Source organism: Bemisia tabaci, chromosome 1 (genome assembly GCF_918797505.1).
Source record: "Bemisia tabaci chromosome 1, PGI_BMITA_v3".
Taxonomy (NCBI): domain Eukaryota; kingdom Metazoa; phylum Arthropoda; class Insecta; order Hemiptera; family Aleyrodidae; genus Bemisia; species Bemisia tabaci.
This window is the reverse complement of record NC_092793.1, coordinates 43,892,753-43,920,388: the sequence shown is the minus strand read 5'-3', so window position 1 is coordinate 43,920,388 and position 27,636 is coordinate 43,892,753. Positions and strand designations below refer to the sequence as shown.

At 40.0% G+C, this 27,636-nt stretch overlaps 1 protein-coding gene across 8 annotated transcripts in view; it reads left to right on the top strand.

The window, feature by feature from the left end:
- Positions 1-27,636, top strand: part of Alk (Anaplastic lymphoma kinase) — a 374,422-nt gene that overhangs the window by 73,710 nt on the left and 273,076 nt on the right. For all 8 annotated transcript variants that reach the window (XM_072301305.1, XM_072301308.1, XM_072301306.1 and 5 more), the window contains exon 3: positions 16,634-16,782. In XM_072301305.1, coding sequence (XP_072157406.1) covers positions 16,634-16,782 — 149 coding nt within the window. The remainder of the gene's footprint in view (positions 1-16,633; positions 16,783-27,636) is intronic.

The following is a 27,636-nucleotide window of genomic DNA, read 5'->3' as shown; positions in this document are numbered from 1 at the left end:
ATAGAAAAAATTGAATTTTTACTGTCTTTAAATTTTGAGGGTCAGATTTTGTTTGGCATATGAGACAATAGGGCTGCGATCCCGTAGCGGGCAGTCTCGGTCTCAAGGGTTGTTAGGCAAAAGGACGGGAAAACCCAAGTCATCGCGCCGTTTCGACAGTTTTATGGAACCACGTAGCTGCGGCGGCTTCCTTTTATTCAGACAGAGCAGTGCTGAGACAGAGTCCAAGTTTGACCTTCGGCGTTGGGTGAAGGCTGTGTAGTAGTAATATGGAGAGGGGTCTATTTGCATCTCTCAGCGGTTTACACAGATGTGGCTGAAAAATTGGAAATTCGCATAGTTTTGCGAGCATCTAGGAGCTAGAAGCTTTCAATCGACCTAAAAATCGTAAAAATCGCCCCGGTAGATCTCTCAAAATAGGCGTTACAACAGGAACATACACCAATTCCCGGGAACTTAAGGCCGGAGGAGGGTAGATTTGGCTTTAAGAGCGTCTCAGGAAGAAGAGTCTGAAAAATTTGGAAGTCTGACAGTTTTGCGAGCATCTGGAAGCTAGAAGCTTGCAGTCGACCCAAAAATCGTAAAAATCGCCCCGGTAGATCTCTCGAGTTAGGCGTTACAACGGAAACATACCGCAACTCTCGGAAACTTCAGGTCGGAGGGGGTTGTTGGAACCCTATTGCCGTACAGTGCTGCCCTCTATGGGCTCTCTTTGTCAACTGTGTACTCTATCTCTCTCTCGCCATGTTCCCGTTCGTCCATCTACCACTGTACGTTTTCATGTCGAATAAACCTGTTGTCTCCAAGCTAGACTAATTCTCAAGTTCTTTCATCCGTTTTTTTCCTCTAGGAAACCTACAGATTATGGGTCTCCAGTTACGTGTTCTCCTCTCTCCGCGATGATCGGGATATAATGTGTAATGTACGCGAACGAAAGTCTAGATTGTGATTGATTGTGATTGAGCCTAAAATTTGTGCCGGGACTACCTCGTGCCTCGTGCGTTGGATTGTGTCGATTGTCGGATTGAAACAGAGTTGGATTGTGTCGATTGTCGGATTGAAACAGATTGTGCTTGAACGATACGATGGCAGATAATGATACGGAATATAAAAGCAACATACCGCGTTTAACTCACAAAAACTATTTCGCATGGGCTCTTCGGGCAAAGGCCGAACTCATACAAGCAAATGTGTGGTGCGCCATTGAACCAGGCTTCGATGACTTGGAACTTGCTGATCTCAACCTTGACCAACAACGGCTGAACCGGAACGCTATCGCTTTCCTGTACAAGAACGTAAGCGATAGTTATCTCAGCGGTATAGCTGATTGTACGTTGGCGAAAAATGCCTGGAATGTTTTAGCAGAAGTCCATACGAAGGTAAGCTTTCTGCAAGGCTTGAGACACTCACGCTCTCTCTTCACTATGTCCTTTAATGACTCCGAAGAAATCCATGAATATGTCTCACGCGTCCAGTGCCAGTATCAACATGCGAAATCTTCTGGCTGGGACTTAACGGATAGGCAACTGGCAGGAATTATTCTTCTGGGGCTTCCGCTGAAGAAATACGAAACCTTGATCGAGCAACTGGGGAAACAAGAAAACTTGACTGTAAGGTTGGTGAAGTCCAGACTACTGGAGGAAGGGAACGAGCAACGCAAATCTGACGAGACGGTGGCTTTGGTGAACAAGTGTGGTGGAAATCGTAGACAGAATTCCAGTGGGAACGCCACCAAAAGAAATCAACGAAATGCAGGTAACGGCAAATGTTATGTTTGTGGTGAGTCAGACCATATTTCCAAATTTTGTCCTCAAATTTTATGTTACAGATGTAAAGAAATGGGTCATTGGGCCAATGATTGTACCACTAGTGCTAAAAATCCCGACGTTGAAACTTACTCGTCACAAGACGGCTCCAAAAGTAGGGATAACTGCGATAAATCCAATAAGAAAAAGTTTGCGTGTATCTCATGCGCGTTAGCATCTCCTAAAATATGTTCAACTGAATGGATAGTAGATTGTGCTGCCACAGACCATATTTGTAATGATAAGAGCATGTTTTCTAACCTGAAATTGTGTGAGGGTGAGATTTCCATGGGGAAAGGCACCGCTGAGGTGAAAGGTTATGGAACGGTAGATTTGAGTGCTAACTCAGAGTGTGGAGGGAACGAATTGGCAGTGACGGACGCACTGTACGTTGCTGATTTCAGTTTTAACCTCATGTCAACGGTTAAATTGAGTGAGAAAGGTATGAAGGTAATACTAGATCGTGAAACAACTAAAGCTTATTTGAATGATGAACATGTTTTTACTGCACCCCTGATTGATGGTTTACACAGACTTAAGGTTAAGAATAATGCAAATTTGTCAACAGCTAATGTAATCAGTGCTAGTAATTCAACCCCTGAGATTAAAGATGGTACTGTATTAAGAAGTGTTGGAATGTGGCACCAGAGACTTGCTCATCTAAACGTTAAGAATGTAGAAAGAATAAGTGTTCTTAAATCTCAAGGTAAAATGACTAATTGTGATGTGTGTATTCAAGGCAAGATGACAAAGAAAGGTTTCCCCAAACATAGTGAGAGAAAAACTGCAAAACCTCTGGAATTGATACACACTGATTTACTAGATAAATTGCCCTTATCACTTGGAAAGACTCAATATATTATCACCTTTGTAGATGACTATTCCAGGCATCTGACTGTTTAGTTTCTCAAAAGAAAGAGTGAAACGTTCAATGCATTTATAGAATATCAGAGGGAGGTTGAACTGCTGCACGATTCAAAAATTAAAAGTATTCAATCAGATAACGGCGGAGAATATGTAAGCCATGAATTTGATAATTATCTGAAATCGAAAGGTATTATTCATAGGAAGACTGTTCCTTACTGTCCCCCACAAAACGGAATAGCAGAACGCACCAATAGAACTATTCTTAATGCTGTTAGGTGTTGCTTGATTGAATCTGGAATGCCTAATGAATTTTGGGCTGAAGCAGTGAATACTGTCGTGCATGCTAGAAATTTATGTCCTTCTCGATCCGTTGATTTCAAAACACCAAATGAGTTATGGTTAAATTAGAAACTTAGTTCTGCAGACTATGATTTTTTAAAGGTTTTTGGTTGTCAAGCATGGATGCACGTTCTTGGGTCAAAGCTGCAATCCAGAGCTGTAGAATGTATTTTTCTAGGTTACGAAAAGAATACCAAAGGGTACAGACTATGGTTGCCAAATGAGCGAAAAATTAAAATTGCTCACAATATTACCTTTTGTGAAAATGTTTTTCCCCTTAAACTAAATGCCCCGAAAAGAACAAATAGAATTGTTAGGTTAGAGGATATGGATGAAGATAATGATTTTGTAACAATAAATAATGAACAATCAACAAACAATAATGATAATAACCAATCTACAAACTATAATGAGGATGATTCAAATTCTGAGGTGGAATTTGAACAATTGAGTGAGGATGATGATGAAAGTGAAGTTCATACTGAACTTAACCCTGATTCACTTTCTGAACCCTCCCCACAGCCAATCAGGAGATCGGAGAGAAGTCGCAAAACCAAAAATTGTCCTTGCGGCTGTGTGAGTGCACTTATCAGTCATGACAATAATCATAAGTTTATGGAATGCCATTTAGAACCCAAACATGTAACTGAAGCTATGAATAGCATAGATGCACCCAAGTGGAAGCATTGGAAGCATGCTATATGGATGAAGAAATACAAAATTTGTCAAATAAAAACACTTATGAAATTGTTGATAGACCTAAGGGGAAGAATGTCATTAGTCGTAAATGGGTATTGAAACGTAAAACTGCACTTGATGGAAGTGCTCCTCGCTTTAGAGCTAGGTTAGTTGCACGAGGATTTTCTCAAATCCCTGGTATAGATTTTAATGATACTTATGCACCTGTCGTTAAAAAGAAAACCATTAGACTGTCGATTGCGTTATCAGTACAACTCGAATGGGATAGGGAGTATCTCGATGTAATGGCTGCTTACCTGAATGGCAATCTCTCCGAAGAATTGTACATGGAACAACCACCTATGTATGAAGATGGTAAAGAAAATAAAGTGTGCAGATTACGCAAAGCCATTTATGGGCTCCGTCAAGGCGCAAAGGAATGGCACAATTTTTTAGATGACATTCTGATAGGTTTAAAAATGAAACGACTTAAGAAAGACCCTTGTGTTTATGTTAATGTTGATAAGAACCTGGTTGTATTTATTTATGTCGATGATCTGGGAATAACTGGAACTAAAGTTAAGATTGCTTGGCTAAAAGGCGCACTCGATGGCGAAATCCAATTTAGAGCAATGGGAGAACTGACAAACTTCCTTCCTGTAAGAATAAGGACTGAACACAACACTGTAATGCTAGATCAAAGTCACTACATTGATCAACTGTTGAAAACTTTTGGAACGTCAGATTGTAAAGGCAAATGTTATCCTTTAGAAGCCAATAGAATGAATGGAAATAATGGAGCAGAAAATTTCAATAAAACATTATATCGTCAGGCTGTTGGTTCCTTGTTGCATCTCTCTCAATCAACGAGACCAAACATAAGCTTTGCGGTGTGCAAGGTAAGCCAAAAATGTGAAAATCCAACAACAGACGATTGGCTGGACATTAAACACATTTTAAGGTATCTAAAATTTTCAAAAGATTTTGTATCAAAATACGTTAAGAATGATGAGCCTGTTAAATTTTTTTCTGATTCAGATCTAGGAAATAACAAACTTGATAGAAAATCAATTTCTGGCGTTGTAGCCACCCTAGGTAAAGGTCCTATAATCTGGTTAGCCAGGAAACAGACTTGTGTGGCTGACTCCACAGCAGTGGCTGAATATTACGCTATTTATGAAGCTGTTAAAGTGATAAGATGGGCGTCACAAATCTTGTTCGAATTAGGCATGGAAAGGTATGCCTCCGAACCATGCTCATTATTTTCTGACAACGAGACAGCAATTTCTATGAGTAAGACATGGGAAGTTTCCGAAAAGACAAAGCATGTCGACTTAAAATACTATCATATTAAGGATATGAGTGAAAAGGAGAAGGTCAATTTAAAATTTGTGCCAGGTAAAGAAAATCCTGCAGACCTTTTTACTAAACCTTTGAATGGAGCCAGAACCAAATTCCTTTGTAACTCAATCAATATGATTAAGGCTCCTTGAAATTTAATCCATGTTAAATTGTTTTTCTTTTAGAGTGTAACTCACTTTGCGCTGTATTTTATTCTTTACATTTCTAAGAACTTTTATTGTCACTTTGTTATGTTAAGCTACGTGCACTTAGCGCGAAATTTGTTTTGTCTCAAGGGGGAAGTCCTAATAACTCAAAATTCCATTTTATTGTGAGACGCGCAAATTTTTTTTCAAAACCTTTTATTGTGAGACGTAAAATTTTTTCAAAAACTCAAGATATGTGCATGTAAAAATTTTAGCCTCAAGGGGAAGTGTTGGAACCCTATTGCCGTACAGTGCTGCCCTCTATGGGCTCTCTTTGTCAACTGTGAACTCTCTCTCTCTCTCTCTCTCTCCCCCGCCATGTTCCCGTTCGTCCATCACCTACCGCTGTACGTTTTCATGTCGAATAAACCTGTTGTCTCCAAGCTAGACTAATTCTCAAGTTCTTTCATCCGTTTTTTTCCTCTAGGAAACCTACAGGGGGTGAATTTGGCTTTAAGAGCGTCTCAAGAGAAAGAGGCTGAAAAATTTGGAAGTCTGAAAGTTTTGCGGACATCGGGACGTCAAGGGCTTTCACCAGAGTCAAGCATCGTCGAAATCGGTCCGGTAGAACTCCAGAAATAAGCGTTATAGTGAAACCCCCAACGATTTTATTTTAGGAAGGGGTGCCACCCCCGGGTGGGCTATGCCGGGTCTAAGACAGGACAAAGGACCCTACAACAAAACGGCCAAATCGGCCTAAACACGGAATCGTACGATTTTCTCAGGGATGACAGAGGGTCTTCCCAGACACTCAAAACTGGTCATATTTTTTGCCTAACCCCCAGGGAAAAGGGGGGAGAGGGGGTCAAAGTCAAAACCTTTAAATTAGCATAACTTCTCAACGGTTTGTCGTAGAAAGATGATCTTGGTGTCAAAATTTCCAGAAAAATGAGAGCTTTCAGAATATATGTATGAAATTAATTAAATTTTAAAATTTGACCCACTTTTGGGGCATTTTACAAGGTCCTTCTTTCGTAAATTTTCGTTTTTTGAGATTTTCGGTTGTTCGGTTCGCACGGATCAAAACAAAAACAATTTCAAATAAAAGTAGAGCGTTTAAGCTTTAAAACAAGCCCAAGATGATCTTGGGGAAACGATTAGAAGCGGAGTTATGAGTCTTCAAAGTTGACGCGGCGCGCGGGAACCTTGTATGTTCCGAGTCTCAAGGTCACCTGCGCGCCCCGGATTGCCTGCAGGTTGCAAGTTTTGGTGTTTTTATGCTTCTGTAGGTCATTTTTAATGTAAATCATTCAATGAAGATAGTTTAATCAGAATTTTTTAAATTTACACAATGGGCCTTCGGCGAGGTACACCACATTAACGTCAAAAAATTTTAACTGCGTTTCAAATAGCCCCCTCAAGAATAACTGAGACTTGTTTTGAAGCTCAAAGCTCGTCTGCTTCTACGAGAAACTATTTGGCTTTACCAAGTGAGTTCCGTCAAGCGCTGTAGCTTATAGCTCAATTAAAAAATTTTAAAATTAGGGGTACCCCAAAATTTGGCATCAATGGGTTATAATTTCTAAATGGTTCAGTTCTGTATGGAGCCTATGTATATTTGAACTGAGGGTCCATGGTTCCTTCTAAATTATAAGAGCAGAATTGTCATCGTCAGCAAATGTTTAATGAGGTATGATGGACATAATCGTTGATACTCTAAGCCCCCTCCCGCTCCTCCCGTAAAATTAAAAAATGTCCATTATTCTATCTTCATTGAATGATTTACATTAAAAATGACCTACAGAAGCATAAAAACACCAAAACTTGCAACCTGCAGGCAATCCGGGGCGCGCAGGTGACCTTGAGACTCGGAACATACAAGGTTCCCGCGCGCCGCGTTAACTTTGAAGACTCATAACTCCGCTTCTAATCGTTTCCCCAAGATCATCTTGGGCTTGTTTTAAAGCTTAAACGCTCTACTTTTATTTGAAATTGTTTTTGTTTTGATCCGTGCGAACCGAACAACCGAAAATCTCAAAAAACGAAAATTTACGAAAGAAGGACCTTGTAAAATGCCCCAAAAGTGGGTCAAATTTTAAAATTTAATTAATTTCATACATATATTCTGAAAGCTCTCATTTTTCTGGAAATTTTGACACCAAGATCATCTTTCTACGACAAACCGTTGAGAAGTTATGCTAATTTAAAGGTTTTGACTTTGACCCCCTCTCCCCCCTTTTCCATGGGGGTTAGGCAAAAAATATGACCAGTTTTGAGTGTCTGGGAAGACCCTCTGTCATCCCTGAGAAAATCGTACAATTCCGTGTTTAGGCCGATTTGGCCGTTTTGTTGTAGGGTCCTTTCAGAGATGCTGCGTATCAAAGTGCCAGAGCTGGTCTTGATTGATGCGACTCTAGGTATGTTGTCATTACCTGGGTGAAGGTTTATAATTCTGCCCATTCTCCAAAGCAGAGGAGGCAAAAACTTATCTTTTAATATCACTAATGTATTGACCCTAATATTAGTTTGTTTTACCCATTTACATCTTTGTTGCTGCTGATGCAAATATTCCATCGACCAACGCTTCCAAAATTTTTCGTATAATTTCTGAAATAACTTCCAATTTGTGACCGACGAAGTTGGATATTCTGCTTTAGTATTTAATATATCGGTCATTGCAGAACCAATCAAGAAGTGGCCAGGAGTTAGTGGAGAGAGGTCATTAGGATCATTTGACATTAGCCAAAGAGGTCTAGAATTCAGGATTGCTTCGATTTTGTTAAGGATTGTTGAGAATTCTTCGAAATGAAGTACGTTTGTTGTTACAGTTTTGGAAAAATGATGTTTAAAACTTTTGACACAACTCTCCCATAAACCTCCAAAATTAGGAGAGTAACTAGGGATGAACTTCCATTCAACCTGTTTCTCATGCAAGTAATTTAAAATTTCAGCTGGAAGGTTATTTTCAAACAACAGGGATTGCCTAAGATTATTTCTAGCACCAATAAACGTTTTTGCTTGATCCGAATATTATTTCTAGCACCAATAAACGTTTTTGCTTGATCCGAATATATTGTTGGAGGAATTCCGCGTCTAGATACAAATCTTTTAAGTGCTATTAGGAATGAGTAAGTAGTTAGATTAAATGTTATCTCCAAATGAACAGCTTTTGTAGCGAAGCATATAAATACAACAATATACAATAGATTAACAGCTTTTTTGTTAGGTTGCAAGCGCACTTTGAATGGTCCACAATGGTCCAAGCCTGTGACTGTAAATGGTCTCGCAGGTGTAACTCTTTCTTGTGGCAAGTTTCCCATTAACTGCGTTATGTTGGATAACAACGTAGAATTCCACGTTTCTCGTGAAACCTTCCACGTAGAAAACAACGTGTACCGGAACGTGTAATTCTACGTGGATGTCCATGTATTAAGTACCGTTTCCGGAACGTTCCCATGTAAACGTTGTCAGCGACAACGTTTACAGGAACGTTTCAGTGTCCACGTCGCAGGAACGTTGCAGTGTCTACATTGCAGGGACGTGGCAGTGACTACATTGCACGGACGTGCAGTAACATTAGAATCCATTTTATTCTCAAAACATAGTGTGTCATTCATTTTTGGGCTTTTCGCAGTTTGTGCGTCTCTTTCCCTCCTAACGTGTTTACGATTAGAAAATTTCGTTAATTATCTCCTTATTTTGCGATAAATGACGATTAATTAAAATACTATCATTCACTTCATAGGCACGACTTTCATTTAGGTGTACGTACTAGAGGAGGAATAAGCACTTTCAGTTTTAGAGTAGAACATGAGGTCTACGGGTTAAAATTGTGGACATTGACTTGAGATACAGAATTAGAAACAGACAAATAAGTGCAAACCAGACAATTAACGAACTTTAATGTATGTAAAACACGGAGGTATAAGCATCACTTCAAGCACAACATTAAACTGCGAAAATCACTTGGTACGCCAATATCAAGATAACAAATGGTGGACTCTCTCGAACAGTTGCAACCTTTGCTGATCAGACTGATTCCAGGAACTTGGTTGGTGCCGACATGGGCTGCGCATGTGCTGTAGACTTTTTGAGTAATCTGCGCCGCGAAATGCAGCGCCACCTGCGCTCCTGGCCTGTGTCCTGCCTGTGCCGCCTTTTCTAGTACGACGTGTTTTGGACTACGTTGAATTATACGTCCCGGAAACGTAGACAGCGAAACGGCGAAAGAGCGATTTTAACTTTTTAGGTTAGGTTTACAGAGCAACGTTCCTTTCCACGTTCCTGTTACGTCGCCAGTGAGACGTTTTCGGAGCACCCCTGTTCTTCCATGTTGATTACTACGTAGAAATTGTAAACGTTCCCGGAATGTTTCAAGGTCTACGTTGATTTCCACGGTGCTGAAACGTTCGATGTTATCTGGGATGGTCTTACTCTGGGATCTGGATCTGGGATGGCATACATGAATTTACTATTTTCTTGGCCAACTTTAAACCATTAATTGGCCAAAATGTCGCTCTGACCAAAGAAAGTAATAACTGTGGGCCGCAATGTAACCCTTTGATATGCTCTGATGCAACAATCAAAGACGATAAAGGATGATTCTTAGGCAGTAAAATTTGATGTTTTGCATCGTGGGGAATTGATGCATTTTGTAGCCTTCCTCCGACACGAATTAAACCCTTTTTGACGAAAGGGCTTAAATTAATGATTGAATTACTTTTTGGCAACTCTTCATTTTTTCTGAATAAGCTATACTCATAAGAAAATCTTTCATTTTTGTGCGATTTTGCACAATCTTAATTTAGCATTATTTAACTCCTCACAAATTAAGTACCCAGTTCCTTTATTATTCCTTTTCAAGTTCTGCTTTAAATTTTCAATAAATCTAAGGCAGTACGAGGTTACACGTAGTAACTTATTAAAACTTGAATATCTCAAAAATAAAAATATTGGCTCACAATTAACCGCACTCAAACAAACAATTATATCAACGTTTTGTGGCTCTACGAATATTCCAGTTGAAGCATTGGAAACAGCTTCAGCACTTCTAATGCATGGAGGACCAAACCACCATAAAGGGGATTCTTCCAGTTCTTTAGCATTGACTCCTCTAGTAAGAAGATCAGCAGGGTTTTCAGCTGAGGGTATGTAACCCAAGTTGTCAGTACGTAGGTATTTTCTTATCAGTTCAACTCTACGGGATATAAATCCGTCTTTACTCACTTGTGTATTTGTGTTAACACTTTTAATCCAACTTAGTGCAATGTTGCTGTCAGACCACATCAGTACATAATTTATATTTACATCTAATATACTTAAAATACGATGCACTAGTTCAGCAAGCAATACTGCACTGCATATAATTCCAATTTTGGAAGAGTTATTACTTGCTTTTTTGATGCAACACGAGATTTAGAACATAATATATAACTCTGAAAATTTCCATTCAAGAGTTGGGATGATATATATACACATGCGCCATAAGCTCGGGGAGATGCGTCACAAAAAACCGTGAACACAAATAAATTTATTTGAAGTTGCAATGACTTGCCTCGGCACGCGCAAGTTTTGAGCTAACTGAAGTTCAGTCACAATGTCTGTCCACACCGAAGTGTCCTCCGACGATTTATCATCCCATTGCAATTTGAGAGTCCATAATTTTTGATAAAAAAGTTTAGCTCTAATTATTATCGGTTGCAATAACCCAAGTGGGTCATTTATACTATTTATCGATGCTAATACTGCTTTTTTAGTAGAATCCTTTGGTAGTTGGATCTTACACCACCACCTTTACGTCGGGGTCACCAAAAGTTGTAGGAAAAAGGGGGGAATGGGAAGGAAATAAGGACAAATATATCGGGATCAGATAAGCGTGTATCAACGTGAGAGAGGATCAGAGAGACAAGTAGTGGTGCGTAACCATAGATACATACAAGAGATATACACATGATACAGTCAAAATCGTACAAGGATTGTCTAATTCATCACCAATTAGATCCAAGTGAGCGAAATTTTATATAATATAAAGGCATTTGCTCCGGAGGAGCAATTACAACCGCGACGGAAAGAGGGGACAAGATAGCGCATTGGAGGCAGAAGCAGCGCGCTGCGGTGACGGGCCAAGAGAAGCGAGCTGCGTATGGAAGGTGATCTGTCCAAAAACCTAACTTTGTGAGAGGAAAAAAAACTTGGCTAGCGAAAAGGAAACCTGGTCGGAGAAGAAAAAACTTGGCTTGGAAAAAAAAAACTTGGTAAGAGAAAAAAAAAGAATCTGGTGGAAGAGACATAGACTTCTGCATAGAAAAATAAACTTGGTCAGAGAAAAAGAAACTTGTGTAGGGTGGATTGGAGGAAATAAGGTAGGTGCCCAGGTTTGAGGTTATATTTTACCATGTTGCCAACAAGTCTTTAAATGATTGTAATATATTGTCTTTTAATTATTGTATTATTAATTTAATATATTTTAGTGCTGTTTTACGTACAGCACTTAAAAATGTCCGTATGGGGGACTGATGTCACAGGTTTAGCAATCCTGCGGACCCCAGCTGGTAACCCCTGCCTCATGGGGTAGTGGAGATGGTCACCGGCTTCAAGGCGTATGAACCACCCATTGGAAGGGCAGACAGGGCTCTCAGCTGTAGTGGAAGCAACCTGTCTAGGAGAGGAAACTCCGAAATCAAACCCCGGTCCTCCAGGTTGGGGGTTGAGTCATCGGGCTAACTCCCCGATACTCGGAAAAAGAAATACTGTTAAAAGACCCAATAACAATTGCCTCGGTACAAATGGAAATAAACGGATTTATCGGAAACAATTACGTAAACGGATGATGGTTTTTGGAACATGGAACATACAGGAAATTTCTACGAAAATGACGGAAGTGGTATCGGAGATAGGGAGTCACGGATTTGATGTCACAGTATTAACAGAAACGAAGAAGAAAGGACAAGGCTCTGTAAGTGTAAAGGAATACGATTTGTTTTATAGTGGCGTGGAAAAAGATCAGCGAGCTCAGCAGGGTGTTGCAATTCTTATTCGCAAGAGCCTACGGAAGTGCATCACTACATGGGAAGCTGTTAACCCCCGAATGATAAAGATGAATATGACAGTGTTTGGCCATAAAATCACCATTTTGGGAATGTATGGAGTCAACGATGATTCTACTGTCGCAGTGAAGGACCAATTTTTTGAAGAATTGGACGAGGAAATTGGTAAGATTGGATCCAGGAGGGAAATCATTGTGTTGGGAGATCTCAATGGTAGAATAGGACGCCAAATTAAAAGTAAGATCGTCGGCCCTTTCGGAGAGGCGGCACTAAATGATAACGGAGCCCGTATCATCGACGTATGTGAGCAAAGGGACATGAAGGTGCTCAATGGGTTCTACCAACACAAGGATATCCATAAATTTACTTAGGTTCAGTCTACTCGCGGGTTGAAATCAAGCATTGATTATGTGGTTGTAAGACAAGACTCGGGAATGAAGATTCAGCAAGTTAGAGTGTGGAGAGGTCTTTCCTGCGGCAGTGATCATTATTTCCTCGGGGCAAAAATAGCTTTCCCAGTGAAAGGGAGCCAGGAGACCAGGCAAGCACAGGAACAAGTTCACCATCAAAAAGATCGTGTCAAGCTTGTAAACTATAATATTGACAGCTTGCAGCATCCAAGTGTAAGGGCTTTATATGGAAAGCGCTTGGATGAGAAGTTGGGCGAATCAAGGGACGGTGATACCGAACAGCAGTATCAGTTCCTGAAGGATTGCATTCACTCGGCAGCAATGGAGGCTCTTGGTGTTGTTGATGATAGAAAAGTTAGCGAAAAACCTTACTGGTGGAACGAAGCAATTGAGAAGGAGATTCAGGAGAAGCGGAAAAAATATCATCAGTTCCTTTCCTCTAAAAAAACAGAAGACAAAGACGCGTTTAAAAAAGCTCAGACGCAGGTACGAAGGCTCGTAACCAAGAAAAAGAACGAATCTTGGGAGAGGAGCTGTAACAAAATAGACACGTACATAGGAGGAAGGAAAAGCACTAAGAGCTGGAAGTTGCTAAAAGGGCTGCGAAGGGACATGAAGCGGGACTTAATATCTCCGATATCCATTGATAAACTGGAGGGGTATTTTAAAAATTTACTGACAGAAAGGTGACCTGAATTTCAAGATGGAGGTGTAAGCTTGGAGTATACTAACGATAATCATAACTTGGAGATCCATATGGAGGACGTGGTAAAGGCCGTACGAGAGCTGAAGAACGATAAAGCTCCGGGTCCGGGAAATATTCCTGCTGAGTTGATCAAGTGTGGAACCTGCAAGCTTTTTCAACGGTTGAGATACCTGATGCAAGATTGCTTGGACGGTGGAAAGGTACCGACAGAATGGAAAGAGTCTTGGATGTCACCTATATACAAGAAAAAGGGTAGAAAATATGAGTGTGATAACTATAGAGGACTGTCGGTTGCAGGTACCCTGAGCAAAGTGTATGGAAAAATCTTGAAAGCAAAAATCGAAGAGGAGTGGAAAGAACATGAAGCGGAAGAGCAAGCAGGTTTCAGAGCCGGTCGGTCAACGATTGATCACTTATTTACCATCATCCACGTCATCGAGAAAAAGAAGGGAGTTGGCCAGGAATTACATCTAGTGTTTGTGGATCTCCAGAAAGCTTACGATAGTGTGCCATTGATGAAACTTTGGGAAGCCTTGAACAAAAGGGGTTTTAGTGGGGGACTAATTAGTGCTATTAAGGAATTTTATGGTGGGGCTTTTTTAGGGTTAAATCGCATGGGGAGTTATCGTTGGGGTTTTCAATTACTAAAGGACTGAAACAAGGGTGTTGTTTGTCGCCAACCTTATTTAAAGTGTACCTGGAAGAAGTTTTAAAGGAATGGAAAAGATGCTGTTCGGGAATGGGCGTCCCGCTACGTGAAGATGGCACCCTTTATACTCTGTGCTTTGCTGATGATCAGGTGGTAATAGCTCAGGACGAAGAAGATGCGAATTACATGACGCGGAAGCTAGTGGAAGTATACCGAAAGTGGGGAATGGAAGTAAATGTGGTTAGGGCGGAGAAGTTGGTTATCGGTGGTGATCAGCAAAGCATTGAACTGGAGGATGGCCGGAAGATTCTGGACTGTGAAGAGTATAAATATCTAGGAGTTTGGTTAACTAAGGACGGAAATTTGGATCGAGCTATTAAAGATCGGAATGTGCAAGGCAGGAAAGCAATCGCGATGCTAAATGGGGTTCTCTGGGACCAGAGTATCTCCAAGGAGACCAAAAGAAAAATTTACAACGTCATCGTGAAGAGTATCGTAACCTACGGGAGTGAGGTCTGGCAACTCAAGAAAAGAACTGAAGACATGCTTAGGGCAACTGAGATGGACTTTTGGCGAAGGTCTGCTGGGATATCGAGAAGAGAGCGTATCCGCGATGAAAGGGTACGCGAGATAATGGGTGTGGAAAAGGACATCGTGCACGATATCAGGTCCAAGCAGTTGGTCTGGTATGGACATGTGCGAAGGATGGCAGATGATCGGTTGCCCAAGTAGGTCTTCGATTGGGTTCCTCCCGGAAGGCGACGGCGTGGACGTCCTGTGAAAGGTTGGCGACAAGGGGTGGAGGAGGAGATCAGAAGGTGCCAATTGCCTGATGATCTCTGGGAGGATAGGGGGCAATGGCGATTGGGCGTCGCAGAGCGCGAGGCGGCGCTATAAAAGCGACTTTATGTATGTACTTAAATATTACTAACTATATTACTTTATGTATAAATTATTCTACCTCTCCTTCTCTATTGCTAATAACTGTTAAATATCTTCTTTTCTTCTATTAATTTAATATATTTAAGTGCAGTTTTATGTACAGCACTTAAATATTACTAAATATATTACTTTATGTATATATTATTCTACCTCTCCTTCTCTATTGCTATAATAACTGTTAAAGTCAATTTTCTTCTCCGGCGAGAGAGATGGCGCGAATCGAAGTTTATATAAGTTTACAGTTACACACCGCTTCTTCTTCTTCTTCCTGCACTTGTTAATAAATTAAAAATTAAATAGACATTTGACAACACGATGAAATAACTGATGCGACTGTTGCCATCGTTGCATGAGAACATAACCTCAAACCCGAACCCAGAGGAGTATTTTTCTTCCAACGAAGTTTCTTTTCCTCTGAAAGGTTATTTCCACTCCATACAAGTATCTTTTCCTCCGTTTACCTTCCTCTGTCTCTAACCAAGTTTTTTTTTTTTCCAAACCAAGTTCTTTCACCTCCGACCAAGTTTCCTTTTCGCTAGCAAAGTTTTTTTTTTCTCTCACGAAGTTAGGTTTCTGGACAGATCACCTTCCATACACTTTGGACCCGATTGAAGCCTTAATTGCGTAATGGTTGAACGATTTCAACTAATCAAGTGATGAAAAATCAACTTATTTCGCCATGGCATTAATTAAAATAAATAGTTCATTGGCTTTAAAGAACTGAATAATTTTTTATGGCGATTCATTTTTTTAACATACCTAGTTCCTGCCACAGGACGGCACCAGGAGTTAGGCAACCAGACCATGAAGCACGGTATATGCATACCGCGCTTAATAGTTGGTGCATGGAAACATAAAAAACAGGAGGACCCAATCGTCGGTTTAGTTCACTAGACCCACTGCCAGGCAGTGCTGATGTCACCGGTAACTGGAGTTGGGGGTCCTAGGCCATGGAAGATAGAATAACTAATTCTAACCGATTAATAAAGAAGTTCATATTTACTGGACCATCAAAATAATATACGAACACGCAAATTTTGAGGCAGATTGTGAAGTTAGGAGTGCATTTCAGACTTTGGCAATGCGCTCATCGTGACTTTTGAGACATTTTTTTATAGGAAACATCTCTTGTTCTTGCCTCAATGAAAGTTTGCAACAGCCTCATGAAGAAAGTACAGAAGATAAAAAAAAAATGCTAATGAACATTCACGAGTGGGTCCGATGAACGCTCTCCAACGTCCACGTGTTGGAATCAACCTCTTGTTTTAATATTCTTCCAAACAAGATCGCACCCGGGGGGGGGGGGGGGATTCTTTCCATTCGAGGGAAGAATAGTTGGGGTCCGTCGCCCCCTCCAGGAGCCTATTCCAGCTTCAGTTGTCTGCAATATTTGGCGGGTAAATCTTGAATGGAGTATGGGCGCATCACAAAGTTACATCTTCTGTGGAGACTGATAACATTCGACCGATGCATTCGTTTACCTACCCAAATATCCCCAAATTAAGAGTTGATTATAGAAATTCCAATTTTTTTTATTTTTATTTGACCTAGACTGACCCTTCAATGAATAGAATAAATTGAATTTTTAGAAAACTGAAGTTCTGCAACGAGATAATTGTGAGAGCAAAAAAATATCCAAACGATATCGTTGCATCTCCGTGTACCATTGTTTATAATGTATACGACTACATTGCTTTGTTGCAGGTGGGAAAAACATCAGTTTCGAATAGGCCGCATTCTTCAAGAATTCAGAGTCCTTTTTGAGATAGTTCCACCTCCTCACCCATTCCACCTTGCCGTTGATGACATATCACTGGTCGAATGCTTTCCTCGAATAGAAGACCTTCAGACAGGTAAAAGATTATGCTTTCTTTCATAACATTATTTATTGAACTAGGGTGCTCACGCGTCCTCTGGCCGCTACGCGACCAAATCCATGAGGGCGCCTCGCGCCCTCTGAGAACCGCTTCGCCGATTTCTTGTATGTTAATCTAAGTAGAGTGGGATCATGTAGGAGCTATACCTATCCTATCTATAGCCAAAAGCGATGTTCCAAAATACGAAAGGAGATGAAATATAAAAAAATTAATATCTTGTATGCTCAGAATCATTGAGGAAGTCAATAATAATGACACTTTACCATGGGAAAGAAAACAATTTTATTAAGAGTACCTACTTCACAAATCACTGAAAAATTACTGGGATCGAATTATATGAAAAAAGTAGAAATAAAAGATAAAACAAGGAGTGAACTCCAACACAATGTGTTGATAAGGCGCGTCATTAACTCGCACATATCAACCCCTTTAGTTTTCATTTACAGAGATTTCAAAAAAGGCAAGCAGCACGACAAGAGAATTCACGACCCAACACTGCGAGGTCAACGACGCACCTGGACGAGACCTTGTATTGTGAATGTAGAAAGCTATTCGAACGAATTTAAATTTTTTGATCTGCCGAAAGCAAAATCTTACCAGATTCTTGAAGAAAAGTGCTACGGAATAATTGAAGCGAAAAAAGGAACAAATCTGTCGAACTCCTAGAAGATAAAGTCGATTTAAAGGTATTTTGGGCGTAAATACTCAAATCACCGTTACTATAAATCCCGTCATATTATTGAAAAGAAATTGACTCGATATAAATTCAATTGCATTAAATATGTCTTGATTTTGTTATTTTAAACGTCTTTCCATGCAAAGAAGTTCAACCATGTCCATGCTTTATTCATTCATGAATGGAAAGTGAGAAATCTACCGATTTGCCGTAAAATATCGCAGAAACTTGATATTAGTACGGTGGCTTATAGCAAGTACGCTGCAAATCGTGATTCAGTTTTGCCACTTTGAGAGGTCAAACTAGATAATATTTTAAGAGTTTTGAGTCGAAGAGGCATTTCCAAAATGGTGGCAGATCCAAGATGGCGGCCATTCAAAATGGCGGCCGGCGCGTACTTTGAGCCGCTATAGATCGAGATCCACCGAACCGATTTAATTTTTATTTTTTTTTGTTTAAAAGATAATTTACAGGTAAATATAAAAAAATAACAAAATTTTTGATTTTGACAATATACAGGGTGTTTTTTTCACAAAAACCGGGTTTCGCGTGTGGAAAAAATGCTTGTAATTCGCTTAACTTTCGAAATCGCATTATTAAGGTCACTTTAAATACCCACCATGTAAAAGAGCGTCTTTTAAGCTTTCCAACGATATATTACATAATGGGTCTATAATTTAAGGTTTCCGCCCCATTGCGATCCGCGCGGCGGCGGCACAGCGCGGGCCTGCATAAATTAGTCCACGGGCATATGTTGAAAAGAAGCCTCCCGTGAAATAGTAAATGGATTAAGTGTGGACAATGGCCTTATCTCTTCTATTCGATGCGTAGAAAAATAATTTTGATGTTGTCAAGCTCAATTTTTCGTCCAACCCCTCCAATTCAAGATGGCGGCCAAAATGGGGGCTCGAGGGTTGAAGATGTTGGAATTTGTTTTTGATGTCGTGCATGAGGTCTATCACTATGTAATTTCGGTCGTAGAATCCGAATTTGAGGTCCAAAATTGTCCCCGGCTCAAAGAGATGCCCAAAATCCAATATGGCCGCCAAAATTTCCACGATAGGGTCAAATCTCCGAGAGTTGCGTAAAAGTGCCGAGTAGGATATCTATCATAGGGTTTTTTGGGTCGCAGATTTCGCCGATGAGGTCAGAATTTCGCTACAGGTTTATTGAAGCCCAACAATTTCAATATGGCGGCCAAATGACTGCCGTTGCGGGGTGAAATATTTTGTTGAGGCTCGTATCGTCGAGTGTGGTGTCCCTGCATGGGTTTTTTGGGTCGTAAATTCCACAAATGAGGTCCAAAAACCCAAACAGACCCATAAAAGTTCTCTAAGAACCAAAATGGTGACCACCATGGCTGCCGCTCAGATAGTGGGAACAGTAAAGAAGTTATCTTTTATATAATGATTAATTTTCGTGTATGTGTTGTACTCCGCTGATTCCGGATGTAGTCCAGAATGTCAAGAAAATAAGTGAAGCCGATACGCATACCACGTAATTTGCAACGCTTATGAGATTTCGGAATCCACACTTCCTTTTGGAGAAAATTTATGACTTACATTATACTCAGAAAATTTTGCAGCCATGGACACGGCAAAAAAGTAAAATGTTCAGGGGAAAATCCTGCGACTCAGCATGGAATTGTCTGTTCAATGATTGCAGGAATGCTACACGTCTCTTGACAATTTCATATACTGTTATTTTGAATGAAATTTTTGCAAATTCATCACACGGAACAAAATGTTTGGTGTTTATGGGTATATCGTATAGTCTATGGGTAGGACACATCCTCTCTTGTACACAATGCAAATGTTATTTTTCCGTATTGTGCTCAATAAGTGGGTAAATATATTTCGGTGCATACGATAGGGTGGACACCTACTTTGTCTTTTTGACTGCTTATTGTTCTCTAACATTAAGAATGTTGCAGGAGTCGAAATGTCCGACATACGCGTTTTAAGGGGAGGAGGATACACTTTCGGAAAATTTAATTTCCCCTCGAAGTGCCGTACCAATACTGCGCACAGGCATTGGCTGATGGTGGACTTTTTTGTATCGATTTATCTTAAACCTCAGCTTATTTTTAAAATTGTGGTGAGAATCCTGCTCTCCAAAGTTGGAATCCTCCTTCGTCCTCTGAACTCCCAAGGGTGACTGAGGGGGCTTTGGGATGACGAAAGCTGCACTCCTCGGGTCAGCTCTCTTTCTCCTTGTGGTCTTGGACTGTGTCCGGCCTAAAATAACCCAAGTAGAAAAAATTCTGACACGTGAGGTTTAGGACATCCTGTATATTCGACTGCCTAAGCCGGAAATGGTATCCATTTTCTCCTATCATGCGGCAATTTTCTAGAAAATCTTCATTCGATAGGGAAAAGAGTATATCTTTACCCTGGTAAAAATTGGCTTTAGGATCTATGTTCCCAAATACCATAGACCTGTAGCCGGCTATAAGATTTCTTATAGCATCTATTGACGGCTATACGCAGTTTCTTACAGGATTTGATAGACGATGGCGATAAAGTTATCGCTAGGCAATAAACTGTTTAGCACGGCCGTTTGATTTCCTTCGCCTCCTAAAACCAGCCATACGAATTCTATTTTTTTCTGTAGCTGGATGTAAGAATTTCTATGGAATTTTTAAACTCAGGCTCCTATTGCCAATTTCAGCAGGGTATCCAAGCTAGGCCCTACGATTCCTCCTAGAGTAACTATACAGGGTGTACCAAAAGTCCGTCCCACCCCTGCTAACTTTTGAACGAATTGAGCTAGGGTAATGAAATTTTGGGAATGTTCCTATCTCAAAGGGGACCATCTTTTGGGGGGGGGTCAAAATTTTGGTCCCCCCTCAGGGGGGGCGCGGGGGGCCCCCAACTTTTTTTTTCAAATAGCAACCTCTATCTTGTGATACATCATTCGAAAGAGCATAAAAAACTAAGAATTTTGGCGTAAACCGCAGATCAATATCTTAATTTTTGGTATCACAGCAATGCCCCGCAGTTTATTGCCCCGTGAAACTCAGCCTGTTGCTGTTGCGCGGGGCAATGCAACTAAAAATTTAGTGCGGGGCAATGAAACCAAATTTTTGCAATCCCCCGCAGGAATGAAATAAAATTGTTTCACAGCCCCGCACCAAAAAATTTAGAGTTTCATTCCCCCGCAAATTAAATTGCTGATTTTTCATAAAGTTAGATTCTTTCAAAGTCATCATAAAATTCTGAACGACATTTTCCATTCCTTGGAGTTCCTACTCAACAGCCTGGTCTATTAAAACTTCATGCAAGAAAAAAACAGTTTGCAGCAACTCACCATTCACTGTGTCTAGTTCTCCTGAAGAGGTAAGATATTTCAATTCCAATCGTCCTATATTTTAAAAACACTTTCAGAATTGCACTTCACAGGATTCCCAACACTTCCAATTTCTTCCCTTTCAATTCATAGGAAAGTTAATAAGCTCATTCAAAGTTATTACTGGTCTTTGTACTTTTGGAAGAAAGTAATAATAATAAAAAAAAATCCTACATGCTAAATTTCTTTGAAACAAATGCCTTCCAGGAGATTGCACTTTTATGATGCAGTGCATTGTTTTTCTGTCAATCTTTCAATAAATTTTAAGGTAGATTTTCAAGAACTTGATGATGTGATTTTGCTGCTAAATCTCTGTTAATAGCTGATCTAATGCGGAAAAATCAGTTGAATCACAGAGTGCTAGTAGCTTTCATTTTTCCATGAGGATCCCAGCAAACCAAGCACTTCGTAAAGAAGTTCTAGAAAAAAAGAATAAAAAAACAGGCATTAGTGATTATTTCCTCATTGAACAAATAATTTTAAGAAATTGCAAAATAGCTTCCATCGTTTGAAATGTTTACACCTTGGCATGTTGGATACAGAATGAAGTGAGTGACCAAAAAAAATTACATCCATAACATTGAGAACTACAGATAGAGGGCATACATGAGGCAAAAATAAGTGACTGCTGGATTTTTAAGTCATGCTAAATAAAGAATAAATTTGTTGTTAAGTATGATAGGTAAATTTCTGTATTTGAATTTCTTCTTGCGTTTCTATTTTTAATATTCAATTCATTTTCCTAAATGAAAGTCCCGTCACAGAGATTTCCTACTTAAAATAATTGAAACCTAATGTTTGACAATTAACTGATAAGTACCACTGGTAAGCATAGTGAAAATTGAGAGCCCAACCTCAGCTTCTAGGAGCAATCCCTTCAGCTTTTTATGATCTTATCTGTGACTTAGTCAATATTTAAACCATGTAATTTATTGTCAGGAAAATCTCATTGTATCTACTACAATTGGATTCATGTAAACCTACATTTACTCAATCACACTCGAAGTATTTCGACAGTGTGAGTCGGCAATCACATAACTCGGTTTGCGACATCGCAGACTTCCTGTCATACTTTATTTTTTAAAAAGAACACTAGTCAAAGGCAATTCTTTAAAACTGCCGAGATTTTTCTTCTCAGTGGGAAGAAAATTCAGCATAAACTTCAAGGAATGATGTCCATTTGTTCTCCTTTCAAAAAATATCATAGAGCCGGAGATTTCCAGACACCGCAAACAAGATATGTGATTGCGGACTTACACCGTCGATTTGCGCTACTGAGCATTTTCAGGAACTTAATGAGAGATTCATTGATTGGAGGAGGGGTAGGGCATGAGCGTAGCAGTAGAGGTGATAGAGTTAGGGAGTGAGGGTTCAGGAAATTCACTCCAGATAATCTATAATTGAACCCAAAATTCGCAGATGGGCATTTTCCACACAATATTCATAATCATTTGAGGCTGAACGTCTGACAAAATTGGTAAATCACTAGGCTATGGTGCGATGTGCCACAGATCTGCGCATCACGCTCAAAATCACCATAGTAATCTGGAAAATGCACTACAGTGTGTGCACCATGCACCAGGTATGATCACAAATTTCAAGTCTCTTTCATCTAGGTGAAATCTGCCACAGGCTGGTTAAAGTACTACTTTATGTTTACTGCCAACTGATTTTTAACTGTTATAAAAATAACTACCATCTAAACTTAAAAATCAATGTATGGTCAACTTTAGGTTGGACTTCTAAGCAGGTTGTACCAGCCATTACGCAGTTTCAAGCTTGCAAAAAAGCGTTTGAGCATGTGTTGGTGCAGCCTCAGGCATTCTTTTTGGATTTCTGTTGAGGACTATTGTGGCATCAAGATGTATGCCACATTGCACCATAGCCTGTACAATTCCAGGGCTTGCAATAAGTTACAGAATCAGAACACTGTATCATCTAGTGGGGATCATGGTCTTTGCACTGCGCATAGGTACTTCGACTACTGCCGGAGGGAGTATCTACTTACAATGTGCAAAACATCAGATTCCTATTATTATGTTCATGTTGAACTTGAGATACTTGATTAAAAGGAATACTTGCTTACCATCAGAAACTGCATGAAATGCCCGTCTTTTCAGAAGAATTTCGAATTGTCGTTGCGAAACTAGTTGCAGTTTCTAAGTGCACTTATCGATTCTTTCATAAGAATGAAGAAGCTTAGATTTCCTTCAAAGTGGGTATAAAATAAGGACCATAAACGAGGAAGAGATGAAAAATTGATTTTAAATTATCACAACAAAAAAGTAATGCCCAGATAATTATAAACACTGAGTTTCGGGCCAGCCAGCATGAAGTTAGTATTTAGTAGAGTAGAGTACCTGTATAGCGAGAGTATAGACAGATGTGAAACTCCGAAAATCCATCAGGCCTTCACCGATGCCTCCGCGATAAAGTTAGGGCCCAGAATGCAGCCACCTATGAATTTCAATTGTCCAGAACGATTTATTAATACAATTCTTACGAACCATCGTTTATAAAGCACGTATTTGACTTAGTTTTTGCATAAAATTACTCATTTTTGTGGAAGAACGCTCATTTATGTACTTTCCTAGCCATTTTCGTAAGAATTAGAATCTACCGACTGGCAGTGAAATTTAGTGCGTCAGAAGTTGGTTAGAAGGGTGGCTGCACTTTTGGCCCTAAGCCCTCCATGAAGCGATCTGTCCATACTCTCGCTATACAGGTACTCTAGTATTTAGTAGGGATGTCGATACTTATCCGATACTTGCAAAGCAAGGCGGATAAAGAATGGTGGTCGCATTTCGATTTTGGCTGCCATCTTGAAGCGTTGTGACGTCAAGAGGGTACGGGTTTTGCCGTGCAATCCGAGGTTGAGTCGGCCCCCCCGGCCTCGGCCAGCCCATGTACCCGATGTACCCGATACCGTGTGACGTCCAGAGGGTATGAAGGGCCGTTTGTAACTAAAGATACTAATGTTGGCAATACATAAGAAATGATGTAACATATGAAATATTCAAAATATATTTGAAATTTTGAAATATATATACGAAACTGTCGCAATATATAAGAAATGTGTCAATATATAGTAAATCGACTCCAAAAATGGCGAAAATCGTGCAATATATAAGAAATGTGTCAATATATAAGAAATCGACTTCACAATATATATGGCGAAATTCGTGCGATACACAGGGTGATCCATAAGTCCTTTCCATCCCCTCTAAATTTTTACCTAATTGAGGCAAATATTTGAAACTTGGGGGATGTTCTTAGGTCAAAGGGAGCTACTTTCTGGCTCCCTAAAATTTTCCGGGGAATCCTTAGGGGGGGAGGGGGGATGGAAACCAATTATTTTTTCAATTGAGAAGACCCCTTTTGTTGTACCTTGTTCGAAAGAGCATCAAAAAAGGAAACTTTTCGGGTGAACCAGACGTCAATATCTCAAACCGTTTCAAAATGGCGTTCGGTTAAAATTCAAGATGGCCGAAAATTGACACCGATTGTTTGTCAATGGATTTGCGGGAAAATCGGTATCCACGGGTATATTGATAGGAGAAGAATGAATTTGAAGTTAGATTTTCTAAAAAAACAACAAATTTCCAAAATGGCCAAAAATTCAGAAACTTGGGAGTTAGGGTTATTTTGGCATGAGATTAACAAATTTGAAGTTAGATTTCTAAAGAAAAAAAAATTCCAAAAAGGCCGATTTTTTTTTTTTTTTTTTTAGAAATCTAACTTCAAATTCGTTTTACTCCTGACAAAATACCCGTCGATGCCGATTTTCGCGCAAATCCATTGACAAACAATCGGTGTCAATTTTCGGCCATCTTGAATTTTAACCGAACGCCATTTTGAAACGGTTTGAGATATTGACTTGCTGGTTTACCCGAAAAGTTTCCTTTTTTGATGCTCTTTCGAACAAGGTACAACAAAAAGGGTCTTCTCAAGTGAAAAAATAATTGGTTTCCATCCCTTCTCCCCCCTATGGGTTCCCCGGATAACTTTAGGGGGCCAGAAAGTAGCTCCCTTTAACCTAAGAACATCCCCCAAGTTTCAAATCTTTGCCTCAATTAGGTAAAAATTTAGAGGGGATGGAAAGGACTTATGGATCACCCTGTGTATCGCACGAATTTCGCCATATATATTGTGAAGTCGATTTCTTATATATTGACACATTTCTTTTATATTGCACGATTTTCGCCATTTTTGGAGTCGATTTACTATATATTGACACATTTCTTATATATTGCGACAGTTTCGTATATATATTTCAAAATTTCAAATATATTTTGAATATTTCATATGTTACATCATTTCTTATGTATTGCCAACATTAGTATCTTTAGTTACAAACGGCCCTTCATACAGAGGGTACGAAATGCGACCACCATTCTTTATCCGCCTTGCTTGCAAAGTATCGATACTTTCGATCGATACTTAACGATACTCTGCATCGATACTCCACGATATCGATACCATGCAGTATCGATGCCAAGACCCCAGTATCGACGGTATCGATACTTAATCTGATTTGGCCATGAAGAAGGCCTCTTTTTCTTTTTTAAAAAATTCTCTCCCCGCTATTTCATCTTCATGATGCACTGTGACAAACGACGGAGTAATCAAGTTTCTCAAGATGATTGTACTTCAATAAAAATGGTAAAAGCTCAGTTCGATAACTGTAGTTAAGGGCTCAAAATAGTTGACTAAGGACGCGAACAGGGCTTTTTAGAGAGAGGCGTAAATCTGGCGGAATTTAACGGCCGACAGACAAATGCACACTCAGAAATCACGGCATAATTCAGAAACTAGGGGGCTACGCCCCCTGGCCGCTACGCGGCCCAACCCCCTGAAGGCGCTCCGCGCCATCAATGGGCCGCTTCGCGGCCCTATTTTTACCCTCCTATCAGTGTTAGTTTTATTTTTCCCCTAAAAAATTACGACATGAGGTATACTTTAATTTTAAACTTTACTTAAAATTACTTTAAAATTAAAAGGATGCGTTTTGGAATGACTGCTTGATGAAACATTGCAGTAAAACAATGAACAATGATAGTCAGGTAATAAATAATATTTTATGAGGTGGGGAGCAAACCCACACCGAGTTTAGAATAGACGCATTCGACGTCTTAGACGACTCGGCCACCGCTCGATGTGACGCTCCCAGCGCGAATTTTGTGTAGATAAGTGTAGAGCTGATGCGCAGGCTACACAGCTACTGCGCAACCTCCTCGACCACTGCGCATCCTCATGCGCATAGCGGTAGCAGTGCCGGAGCATTCTGTAAACTCACCCACTTTTATAACGTGATTTTAAAAAAACCTGGGTCCTTTTTCCAAAATCTGATTAGAGCGGGCTCATCTAGGGCCTATTACCTGTCGATTTACGCAAAAATCATGGAAATCAGCCCGGTAGAACGCTCAAACGAACTATGACAAAAAGTATAAATTTACATTGTTTAAATGGGAGAATTCGCAACTTTACCACGTAATATAAAAAAACCTGGGCCATATTTTGAAAATCTGAAAAGAGTTGGCTTATCTAGAGACAATTGCCCGTCGATTGCCGCAAAAATCATGAAAATCGGCCCGGTAGAACGCTGGAACTAAGCGTCACCAGTTTCGCAAAATTAGGAGGTCTCGGAGCTTATAGTATAGATAGTATCGATGGTATCGATACCTCATAAGTATCGATACTTCAGCTCGATGATCGATACCGGTATCGATGCTTAGAGTCGATACCAGTATCGATACCGAGTATCGATACTTCCCTGAGTATCCACATCCCTAGTATTTAGTAAGCCATAGAGAAAAAAAAGGAGGTGTTTGCATTTCGGGCATCTTGGAATTTTTTGATGACTTGATGACGTAGGTGGGTACAGTGTGAAGGGGACGTCCCTGTACCTAGCTGTACCCACCTACGTCATCAAGTCATCAAAATATTCCAAGATGCCCGAAATGCAAACACCTCCTTTTTTTTCTCTATGTTAGTAAGCTACGAGCAGAGACAAGAGACCCTCCACTGGCCTCCTAGCGACAGGTGGAAGATTTTACTTTCGGGGATTCAACAGTTCCATATGGACAATTATTAGGGAGCAACAGTCATCACCTCAATTTCGGCTGTTGACCTACCTACATGGTCAATGATGAGCTTCGGGTGACGTCATGAGCCAAACAAGTTTCGCAAACTTCGACCATTTTCGACTTGTTTGCGAAACGAAACTGCCGACACGTTGTTAAACATCAACCATGTAGGTAAGTCAACAGTAGAATGCTGAAGTCCCGAAAGTAAAAGCTTCCACAATGGCCAAGATACTAGTGGAGGGTCTCTTGTCTCTGGCTACGAGTAACGCTAACGCAACGCAGAGAGTTTTAGGTTATGTTGATGTTTTCTCGTTTCGCTGTTGCCATATGGTAATTCCTTTAAAAGCTCTTTGAGAGGTAATAAGTCAACTTTAGACATAACTAATGTAAATTTAACTTTATTACTGACATGTCTTACTGTAATCGCAGTAAGTACATGCCATTTGTGTTGAAATTACAAAATCTATCTGTAGCCCATTACCTCCAATTTGGCTCCACTGTTATTTTTGCTTTCCCAACCTTCCAAATCAGATGTGCACCATACGATTTGCCGAGCTCATCAGCTCATCACTTAATTCTACAAAGAAACAACAAGTTTATGCCAAAAATCTTCAGCTTATTAATAAAAATCGATCTTAGTAAGCCCTTAGCCGTAGATAAAGTGAAAATTTAGAGATTCAATGGATGTAATATTTTAATGAGGTTGGCTACACTGAGATC